The sequence below is a fragment of the Amaranthus tricolor genome, chromosome 11 (assembly GCF_026212465.1).
Source record: "Amaranthus tricolor cultivar Red isolate AtriRed21 chromosome 11, ASM2621246v1, whole genome shotgun sequence".
NCBI lineage: Eukaryota > Viridiplantae > Streptophyta > Magnoliopsida > Caryophyllales > Amaranthaceae > Amaranthus > Amaranthus tricolor.
Window position 1 is genome coordinate 18974532 of NC_080057.1, and position 12290 is coordinate 18986821.

Consider the following 12290-nt stretch of genomic DNA (forward strand, 5'->3'; position numbering starts at 1 on the left):
AATTACAAATAATTCAAATTAACAAATACAAAATAATCAAATTATGTAACTAAATAGTGATTTGACAATCGTCATCTTCACCATCTACCTCTTCTTCCTCCTCTTCAACATTAAAAATGGTAGACCGACCTTGATGCAATATGGAAAAAAAGTGTTAGCATATGAAATAATCAAAATATGTAACTAATTGGACCAACTTAGCTCCTTTTGGGCCGGGCCGACTGGGCCAAACACCACTCCCAAACCCGTCCCAAAAAAATTCGGAGCACTTATTTTCTGCCCAAACTCGCTCATCGGGCCATATTTTGGTACCCAAATCCTCACTTTTTCGGGTCGGGCCGTCCCGTCCATGATCAGGTCTAGTGTATCGCCATCGAAAAGTCATCATAAATGAGCTAACCCTACCCCCTCTTTATCATGGATTATTAACCCCCTTTTTTAATTTTGCATATCTTTTTATTATTGTTTTCAACAATCCCTTTTTATCCGGCTAATATGCAAAAAAAAATTGCATACCCTTGCTCCTTGTGTTTAACCCGTATGTGCTATAACACCTTGCAATTGCGCTTATTATCATCTTGAGATAAATTTGTGTGAACAACAACACAAAACTACCAATGTGTGATGTTTCAAAACACCCCTCCAACGCTTAAGTCAGGCAAAGGAGTTTAAACGTAAGTTTTGTTACAATAGTTATTAGTTGAGGTTGTTGAGTAGTTTGACTAGCTTGAAGTATTGGCTGATTAGTCAACTGTTTAAACCAGTTATTTGAGTCAGTTTTTATGGAGGTGTTTGGTAAAATTAATTGTTGAATGACGGTTGTTTATTAAAGAAAAATTAATGTTGGTTGTTTATTAATGAAATGCGAGGCTTTGGGATGTTTGGTGAGGAATAATTACACAAAAAAACACAAAAAACAGAGCGTAACATAATAGACAACAACAAGATTAATGAGGTATCTAAGGATACCTCCCCCCTCAAACAAAGATTACTTTCATTAATATACTCAACAATACATCAATGACAAGTCTCTTAACCTTTGAGAACACTATCTCAAAGTAAAGATTGAGCCTTTGATCTTAATCTCTTACAAATGCTTTGATACAAGTAGATAGAACTCTCTTGATTGAAACCTTAGTTGCATCTAAGTACTAGGTTCTCTCTTATGTTCTGAGTATTTTCTAAAACCCTTATATATAGTCTAAGACATATTAGAATAACCTTAGGACCAAAGGGCTTAAAGCCCAACCAATATCCCCCAACAAACAAAATACCGCAAATTTGGAGCCTGCACCTCGCTCGACCGAGCGCTTGGCTGCTCAACCAGGTCGAGCGGCTCTTCAATAGCTACTGTTCTTCGTGTTGAGCTACTGCCTTGGTTGAGCTACCGCAAATTGATATTTTAAGTCATAGAATTTGACAATTTTAAAAATTAAAAAGTCAATTTTAATATTTAAAAAATCAATTTTAAGACTTAAAAGAGCAATTACAAGACATTAACTTCTCATTTTAACCTTTAAAATAAAATGACCCAAACATTAAAGTAGTTATTAAAAACTTCGAATCGACCTTTTAAGTTTTGAAATTGAGTTTTTAAGTCTTGAAATTGTCCTTATAAATCTTAAAACAAGGATATCATAATATTTTTTAAAAAATATTGAGACTAAGCTAATTACACGGCTAACACCGTCTCAAGGAGAATAAATGCCAACAAAATTCTATTCTCAATTCGATGCGTTTTCATAAGAACGAGGACAAGATCATTTAAAAGTGTGGACGGTTAATCTATAGTCAAAACATAGATTAGTAACATAACACAATCATTAAACTTCACCACCCTTTTATTTTATCGCCACCCCTATTTTAATGAATTGATGATATTGCCTCTGGACTTAAAATTTTTTATATATACTTTAACCTCACTAAATAACACCTTTATCACTCTAAAAACACTAAATTAAAACATAAAATTTGTGGAGCTAAAGCTATGGAATTCAAAATGCAAGCAATAATTCGAGTTAATTTCTAAACGAATTTAATTTAAAAATAAATATATAAATAAAAATAAAAGGGGGGAGTCGCACGCGACTCAGCCGTGGAGTCGCACAAAACGCGCGACTCCCCCCTTTTATTTTTTTATTTATTTTTTATTTTTTTTTAAATGTTATTATTATTATTATTATTATTATTATTATTATTATTATTATTATTATTATTATTATTATTATTATTATTATTTTTGTTATTTTAGAAAATTAATTATAATAATAATAATATTGATTCATTAATTACTCCAAAATATTTTTTTTTGATTTATAATACTCACGTTTTATGTTATCAATTAATAATAATTAATATTTCTGTTGTTAAATTAAGTTTGTTGATAATTATTAGTTTAATATTGTTGTTGATAATAATAATTGTTGTTTATGTTAATAAATTATGTTTGTTAATAAATTATTATTATTATTATTATTATCATTATTTTTGAAAATAAATTATAATGATAATAATAATAATAAAATTAAAATAATACTCCCTCCGTTTCCAAATGTTCTTACCATTTACTTTTTGCACAGTTTTCAAAATAAATTTTGAGCCTTAATATCTCTAAATATGCATAATAAAATATTACAAAAAATATATAATAAAAAAGTGTACATTAAGACGAATCTAACAAGATCTTACATTAATAATATTTTATCATCTATATATGTCTTAAAAATCTTAATCAAATTTCTCTCTCCAAAATAGAATATTCTAAACGGGAATAGGAAACAGAGGGAGTAATTATTAGGTAATATAATATATTAATTAAATGTTTATTAATTTAATAGTTATTGTTTTTGAAATGTTTATTAGTTTATATTGTTAAATGTTTATTAAATTAATCGTTTGTCATTCGTGAATTAATATGTTAATTAATTATTATCTTCTGTTCATGTAGTTAATTTAACGTAATGTTTTATTATTTTAATTTATTATTAATAGTTAATTAAATTATCAAAATTGTAGTAAATGGCTAGTATTCAAGGAAAAGAAAAGGGTTTTTTTAGACACTTGTTGAGGGGGAATAGTTCTAGGCCTACCTTGCTCAGAGGGGACCCTCATGAGAGGGGGGTTACGGGTTCCGCTAGGCGGGCTAGGTAGGAACAGGCGGCCAGACACAGTGAGGCCCAACGTTCGAGTACGCTGCACCAAGTGCGCACTCGCTTTGATGACCAGACTAGCCTCCAAAGTAGTTAGGGGGGGGGGGGGGGGGGGGGTTCCAGTGATGATGATGATGATGATGATAATGAGTATGAAGCCTCTATTGGTCACCCACTCGATTGGACTGTCGTTCGCAGGCATGTTGGTAAATTTACACGTGCAGGCCATAGTTCTGCAGACGCTTCTTATCCTGCAGTAGATAGCCACGTTGACAATGCGCCTTCATGGGGAAGCAGGCGCTCACAGTCCGCTGGAATGGACTGGTTGATCACATCACCCAGCCCAGGGGCCCCAACTGATGCACGCTTGATACCCAGCTATGGGGGGCACATAGCTCAAGTAATTTTTGAGGGCTCTGAGCGTACGCCTCCGATTTTGGAGTACCGTAGTAGAAAGAAGCCGCTGGAGGCGATCATTGGACTGCGGGATATGTCTGATGAGCTGTACGATTTTTTACCTGTCATTCCCCTCGGTCGGCTACCATACATTATGTACCAGCACATTGATAGTGCTTTAATATCAACCTTCGTGGAGAGGTGGCAGCCAGATACGAACACCTTCCACATGCCCTGGGAGGAAATGACGATTATGTTGCACGACGTGCAATGCATATTAGGTATTGGTATTGAAGGTTCACTCGCGGCTGAACCTGCTGACGGTGAGTGGAAGCTTGGGCTGGCTGGTCTTTTTGGGGAGCCCATGTCGGAGCTACGAAGGAAAGGGTACTTCACCAGCGGTTGCATCAACGTTGGTGAAGTTATGCAGATGTGCCATCGGTCCCAGGCTTTGGAGACGCAGTGTACAGCCTATTACTTGGCTATTGTCGGCTCAACACTGCTAGTAGATAAGACCAAAACTGGGATGCGACCTCACCCTATGCTAACTTTCAATGCCGATCAGGATGAGATCGCTTGGGGTGTAGTGACGCAGGCGTACTTGTATCGGCAACTAGGAATGGCGTCTAGGGCTGGTTGCAAGACCATTTCTGGTTGTCTCACATTGCTGCTGACATGGATTTATGAGTACTTTCCGGCCTTCCGCCCCCATCCTCGTCAAGCTGATGTGCCTAATGAGACCAGGGTGGAGATGTGGTCTACGCCGAAGCCAGTTCATGACCTCAGCAGGCTGAGAGACTGTAGGAGTATATTAGACTCCATGACAGAAACTCAGATTTTGTACATCACATTACACTTTGTTATACATTTTATTTTAATTTTAGATTATTTTGTTTATGCTAATTTCGCTTGTATGCAGGTGGAACGGACTCCATACATTACTTCTCCCAGGGCATTGTTAAATGAGCACCCACGCACCGCCTATATCGAGGGTATCACTTGTTTTGATATCGTCGAAGTGTATTTGCCTGAGAGGACAGTGAGACAGCTGGATTTTGTACAGGCTATTCCCCCCGCTCCTGTGAGACCTACCCACGCTCTGCGACCGGCATAGGGTACCTAATCCGTGACCTTTGCTTCTCCGCCTATTTACACGAAGGCATGGAGTAGGTTCCCCTATTGTACCAGCGTTGGTGATCAGGCACTTCGTTGGCATCTGTTTCTTCAATGGCTGATCCTAATTACGTTGACTGGTTCAAAGTGTCCTCCCACCCATTTCTCTTCCCCGGCGAAGGACCGAGTGCCGGTTTTGGTACAGTTGATAGTAGAGTTGAATACGTTAGTGTTTCAATTTATTTGTTTTCTTTTATCTGTTTGTATTATTTAAATGTTGTTTAATATTTTGTTGAAACTTTTTTTTTCTTACAGTTTGCAAATGAATTTTCGAGTTGAATCGCGCAATTGCTGAGGATGCCTACTGTCGAGGATATGAGCCCTTGGGAAAGACAGGCTGCTGATCTATACATTGATGAAGTTAGAGATTTATTTGCCAAATGTCAAGCTTTTAAAGGGCAGGGCCCTTCATAGACTATTTGTGTTTGTAATTAGAATCTAATTGTTGGAGTAGTGTTGTATTTCTAAACTTCTATACATATTGCTTCTATTAATTTACATCAATGCTTTTTACATTTTTGATTTACATATTGAATTTTATACATATTGACTTCTATCTAGATATATAGTTAACCTAAATATTGATGTACACAATAGTTACACTATGAACTACCTAAATTGACAGCATCTTCAGCGGTGTTATTACCTTGTGGTGGTTGCAGCCCGTATAGTCTATTCCAAAGCGAAATCCTGCTATGAAAATGTGTTTCTAAATGTCTACAAGAATTGTCAGTTGCTTCTCTCCATGATCGTTGGACTGGCGGCAGTGGAGATGAAACATCTTTCATTAATAATTGAACATAATGATTTCTATTCTCCCAACAAATATGTATAACTTTATTTACACTATGCACACCAGCTGCTTTCCTTAACGAAAGAATTAAACAGCTATAGTTTGGATTACCGTCAGCTGAACCATAATACGCAATGCCGATGTTAAGAAACGTTGCTGCAAAGTACAATCGCATCGGTGCTTCCAACCAGTGAATAAACGGTGCAGGTCCCTTGCTATGTGAACCAATATTGAATATAGCATTATCTAACGTCTTTGTCTATAGATACACACGTAGGTATTGCTCTCTGTTCATTTGCATTTGCATTTCCATACACATTGCGCGTCGTAAAAGAGGTCATGCCTCCTTGCCTCCCAACTCTGTGACGACAATAGTTCTAAATCCACAATTACCATCACCTATAACATCAATCCAATCGAACAAGGAAGTAGGGAGAATATGCGGGATGTGATTGGGCTATGAAAACAGTGAAAAATCACGACCTGCTGAACCATCTTCAATTATTAAAAATACGGTTAGCAAGATTCAACTCTAATAAACTAATGTGAATAACGGAAAGAAAAGTCATGTACCAAATAAGTTGAAACTAAAGCTAATTCCATCTAAGGATTGTGTTTCTCGACCACTAGATCTACCACTAGATTTCCCGCGGGATGAAGATCTAGACCCACGACCCCGAGAGGATGATCTTTTGTATTCAAAGACGCTTTTATTACTCCTTAGGGTTTTGCTTTTCGTTGGTCTTCCCTTTTTCGGTGGACTTGCATATGGCTTAGGTATATTGGCACCATCAGGGTGTAATACATCTTCAAGTACCTGAGACAAGTGTCATACAACTGCGGGATCGGCTTTTAACACTTCAGCAACCAACGATTGAAAGTACTCTTTGTTGTCGGCGTTTGCGTGATGTACTCCTTCGTTGGTGTCAGCTCCTACCTCTGTGTACGTTAAAGTTCTCTAGAATGAATAATTGTCATCCAAATACAATGAACCTTATGACTTGATCGACAAATAGAAATAACAAGCACAGGGCAATCAGTATGACAGTTATCCATTTGTGCACAACTGCATTTGTCAAATGTATAATCACCCAAATCTAACATACGGTTATGCTCAAGCAGCAATTGTTCCAAGGCAAAAATGGATACATGGCAATATAACGGTCTAAAGAAATGATGTCGCAAAGACCTTGAGATAGAATTCATGGATTCCTGTAGCGATTATCGGATCCTCGATTGTTGATTTGTTATCTGTGCATGTGCCCTTTTAAACAAGGTATCAAATGAGCTATTACCGCTACCAAGATAATACTTGAAAGGCGAGTGTTGGCTTTCAACTCTGCTGGTAGTTTGGTTACCCATGTGTAAACAGTCATTTGTCCATGCATGCACAAATTTCTCTTTATGTGGAATCCATGATCCAGTTAAATATTGAACGACCTTTCTGTTCATAATCGAACAGGTAGTCACAATCGATTCCCATCTGTTTTCAAATTCGGCGAGCGTAGTTGTTAACCAAGGGGTTCCATCTAGTTTTTCTGAATATCTGCCCTTGTTGATTTCTTTTTCCGCCACACAATTTGTCCACCATGTTCTCTACGTCATTGGCAATATGCCATACGCATAATAAATGTCGCACATCAACATTAAAAAGAAGATTGAATGTAGTTTTGATATATTCAATAAATAGAACGACAATAATTAATCAACTCAATCTTTTTACCTAGGAAGACATCAAGAATAGCTGCAGATAAACCCTCGTCTCGATCACTTACAATTACGCTACGAGTCTGAGCTCTGCCAAAAATATCTCTTAATCCCTCCAACACCCACGAATATGACACAGCCGCCTCATCTCACATCAAACAAAACGCAACCAAGAAGTTGTGATTGGTTGGCGTCATTCCAATTACCTCACACAACGACCACTTTTATTTATTTATTTGTACGTTGTATCTATCAACACAACATAGGGCCACGTCTGTATCATCTGGATGGATGTAGGATTTGCAACTAATAATCTGCTTAATTCCTCTTCACAATCCAAGTCTGTCCAAACCACGTAATTATGCTCTGTGGCCATATAAAGACAGTGTTGAAAGAGAGTCCTACCCTCCATCTCTTCTCTCCTAATTGATTGTCTAACATTATAAATTTGATTCATACAAGCAAAAAAATCAGTGTCTAATTGAGGTCATAATAAATGCAGGTTGCATGTTGGTTGCACTAAGCTCTCGTATGTGCTGCCAAATATCTACATTCTACCTATTTGCCCTTACATGACCATCTCTGTACACTAAGAACAGATGGTTATGTCTTCCTTTTTCACCAGGAGACACCCTCACCGTCCAAGGTCTTTCTCCTGGTTTACGACTACTTCTTACGATCATAAATTTACACTCACATGTTCTACTTTTAGAACCAGGTCGGGCAACATTATCTAGGTTATGCAAATCAACCCTAATATTACCATATCGGTGACATCTTAAATACAAACTAACTCTAGAATGTCATTCTTTTTGTTTATATGAAGCACGTGTAAATTGAAAACAAATTCACATTGCTATCTAATCGGCCCAAGCATGTAATTCATCTACAGAATCAAATTCCCTATCCGTAACAAATCTACCAGTGTAATCTACATTGTCCCACAAATTTTCAAAGTTCTGCAAATTTAAAATATGAAATAAAACATAGATTAGGTTAATAAAATATTATATAAACAAACATTAATAATAAAAATATTCAATATTAAATAAAAATAATTTACTTTAAAAATTAAAATTTCAACTAAATTAAAATGTATATAAAATAAAATAATTCTAATAATAATAAAATAAAAAATAATATAAATAATTTACTACAACATAAATCATAAGTTACTAGAATAATTTAAATAAAAAATAAAAAATTATTTAAAAAATTTAAATAATAATAATATAAATTATAAAATAAAATAATTTACTACAACATATAAATAATAAGAAAATAAAAAATAATTTAAATAAAAAAGAGAAATAAAAAAAAAATTTCAGTCGCACGCGACCAAACCGTGGCTGAGTTGCACAAAACGTGCGACTCAACTGTGGCCCAGTCGCACGTTTTTTTGCGACTCTAATTTTTTTTAAAGGAACCATCGAATCGATTAAAGTACGTACTGAATCAGATTCATAGTCGCTTTGGTTAGCCATTGTAAATCGATTCCAACTTTTAGCTTATTTTAACTCAAAATTCGTATATTATGTAGGCGCGTAACTAGAAATTCAATTTATATAGGGTGGCGATAAAAGTGTTCGGGATTTCATTTTCTATGCTTTAGCTTCACAAATTTTACCTTTTGATTTAATGTTTTTAGGGTGATAAAAGAGTTATTAAGTGAGATTGAAGTGTGTTAAACAAATTTTAAGTCTAGGAACATTTTCGCCATTTTATTAATATAGGGCTGACGATAAAATAAAAAGAATGACGATATTTAGCATTACCCTAACATAATCCTTGGTTCACACATTTAACATGTTTTATAACAAAGAACTCAACATTACACTTCCACCTAACCACCACTCCCTTTTTTATCATTCTAAAATTATATTCTACTTTTCTTTTTAAGTAATGGGTTTTAACAAAGTAGTTTATTAGACAATTTTAGTGTATTTTGATTCATAAAAAGTAAATAGTCAAATCATTTAATTTAAAGTGTTTTGTAAATTAATTGTTTGAAACAATTTGATAATATGAATAAACTGCTTTTGTACAAATAATTCATAACAGCAGGTCCAAAATCAGCTGGTCAAATCAGTCAATAAATCAGCTAATAAAATTGGCCACCGTAATCGACTACTAATTACCAACTATCAAAAATTTACAAAACACCCCAATATTTTTTAATTTGCCATATTTTCTTTTATAAAAAGATCTTTCCTACTTTTTTTTTAATTTTAATTTAGATATTTTTATCTATTTAATTTAATATACTACCCAATTCAATTATTTAGACCATTTTTATTCTTATCTTCGTGCCTACAAGTAAGAATTACTTCACTATTTAGTGGTGTTTTGTTCATGTATTTTAGGTTTTTATTTTTAATTGAATTTTGACTTTTGACAAATCATACAATAATTAAGAATTTCCACAACAATAGACTATGGAGCAATATTACTCCAATTCCCAAACCCTCTCTTCATCGTTCTCCGTCATCCCATTTGATTTCCAACTTTTTTTTCTCTCTCCTTATCAATTGAAAGGACATTTAAGCTCTGAAGAGTGACCTTATCTTCCTCAAAATCAAATCCATGGGTAAAAAGTTCAATTGGAGTTGGTCATCAGCTCTTATAGGAGCCACAGCCGCCACAGCCACCACCGTCTTTTTCTTAGCCAAGCCGAAAGTACCCAAGTTTCGGCTTGTTAGCTTAACAGCTTTACAAATCAAATTCAAAAACCCGACCCATCAGGAACACAATGACAAAGCTAAGTTTCCTCGGCTTGACGCCGACCTAATCTTGACCGTCCACGTCACCAACCCTAACATCTTACCCGTTCGTTACTCCGACACTTCACTATCCATTTACTACGACGGGTCTCTTTTGGGATCCGCCCATGTTCCTGCCGGATCCCAACCACCCAACTCATGTCAGCTGCTCCGGCTTCAAGCCCGGCTTAATGGGCAGGAGCTGGCCCAACATGCTAAACGGTTTATTGGGGATGTGACTAAAAGAAAGATGGTCATTGGTGCTGAAGTGGATATTTGTGGTTGGGCTAACACTATATTGTGGGGCCCGAGATTCAAGGTCCACGTGGATAGCCGTATTGTCGTTGATCCTGTTCTGCTTGATGTTATTGATCAAGATAATGAGTCTACTTTGCAACTCTTTGTAAAGTGATGTTTGGTGTTTTTGTGATGGACTTGGACTAGTTGTTGGTTTGATCCATTTATTTGGCCCGTTTATATGTGGAAATGTAAGTGTGTAATAGATATTTGATCAATAATGTATTATCATATTTTAACCCACTATTCTTTTAAAAGACTGTCTTTCAGTGGGACATTTTTAAAATAAATAGATCTTATTTATTTTTTTATATAAAAATATATTAGTTAGGGTCTCATACAATAATTTGTGTATCTCAAGTAAAGAGAAGTAATACATTTAATACAAATTAGTTTAGTAATCGTGTCATGCTTGGTTATAATTCTTTTTGTATATTGTAATTACAATTTAGTGGCACATTGTATAATTTTATCTAATGCCAAATGTTTCTAAATAAATATAAATTTAAATCATTTTAAAACAAGAATTAAACAATAGTTTTAATTGAAAGATGTTGTGGACTCTTATAATAAAACTTGATAAAATGAATGAAATGATATTTATGCTTTTTAGATATCTTAAAAGAATTACGTTAAGTAGATCGCAAATAAGTTAATATGAAAAATAGTGTAGTTATTTACATTATGATTGTAGAATACTTAATTATTTATCATATAAGGTACACAATTTTAGAGGGTAAATATTTTATGATAACATGACATTTAAAAAGTAGATAATGTAAATATGATTTTTTTTATAGTTTATATATATTTTTTAATATTATTATTTATTCTTAGAAAAATACATCGTTAAAACCTTATTTTGCTAAAATCATGTAAGATAAGTGTTGCGTTATTAATTTAAAAACTTAAGTGAAACCAAAATCAAGGTTAATGTAAATGAAGGATCGTGTATAATTAATTTAGGGTGTTGCTAAACTTCGCCACCCTTTTCATTTTTTCGCCACCCCTCCAAATGAAATTACGAATTTGCCCCTAATTTTTTAAAAATTACAATTTTGCCACTCATTTCAAATTTTTTATTTATAATAATAATAATAATAATAATAATAATAATAATAAAAAAACAACAATAATAAAATTAAATAATAATAATTATTATTCAAAAAAAAAAAAAAAATTGAGTCGCCCAAAATTGGGCGACTAAACCATGGTCGAGTCGCCCAGATCTGGGCGACTCGACCATGGTTCAGTCGCCCAATTTTGGGCGACTCAAATTTATTTTTTTTTTTTTCTTTTTTGGAAAATAATAATAATAATAATAATAATATTAATACTAATAATAATAATTTATAAATTAATGTGGTCTATTAGCTCAGTTGGTTAGAGCCTTGTACTATTAACGTGAAGGTCACAGGTTCGAGACCTGCACAAGCCATTATTCTAATAGACCACATTAATCTATAAATTATTATTATTATTATTAATATTAATATTATTATTATTATTATTATTATTTTCCAAAAAGAAAAAAAAAAAAAAAAAAAATTGAGTCGCCCAAAATTGGGCGACTGGACCATGGTTCAGTCGCCCAGATCTGGGCGACTCGACCATGGTTCAGTCGCCCAATTTTGGGCGACTCAACTTTTTTTTTTTTTTTTTGAATAATAATTATTATTATTTAATTTTATTATTGTTGTTTTTATTATTATTATTATTATTATTATTATTATTATTACTGTTATTATTATTATTAATTTTATTCATTATTATTATTTAATTTTATTATTGTTATTATTATTATTATTATTATTATTATTATAAATAAGAAATTTGTAAGGAGTGGCATTTTTATAATTTTTTAAACTACAGGAGTAAATATGTAATTTTAGGGGGGAGGGGGGGTGGCGAACTTTAGGGATTGGGTTAATTTATTTTCATCGTTACATTATTTTAACATGTTTATTGACTGTAATAAACACAATTTGCAAAGAATACAGTCAAAATAAAAAAGGA

At 33.8% G+C, this 12290-nt stretch overlaps 1 protein-coding gene across 1 annotated transcript; it reads left to right on the forward strand.

The window, feature by feature from the left end:
• Positions 1–9578: 9578 nt before the first annotated feature.
• LOC130827103 (uncharacterized) lies at positions 9579–10675 on the forward strand. Its single transcript, XM_057692722.1, has one exon. The coding sequence runs from the start codon at positions 9802–9804 to the stop codon at positions 10387–10389; it is 588 nt and encodes a 195-aa protein (XP_057548705.1). The 5' UTR covers positions 9579–9801; the 3' UTR covers positions 10390–10675.
• The last annotated feature ends 1615 nt before the right edge of the window (positions 10676–12290 follow it).

Excerpts from the sequence above, each read along its gene's own strand:
- LOC130827103 (XM_057692722.1), top strand. The coding sequence starts at position 9,802 with ATGGGTAAAAAGTTCAATTGGAGTTGGTCATCAGCTCTTATAGGAGCC.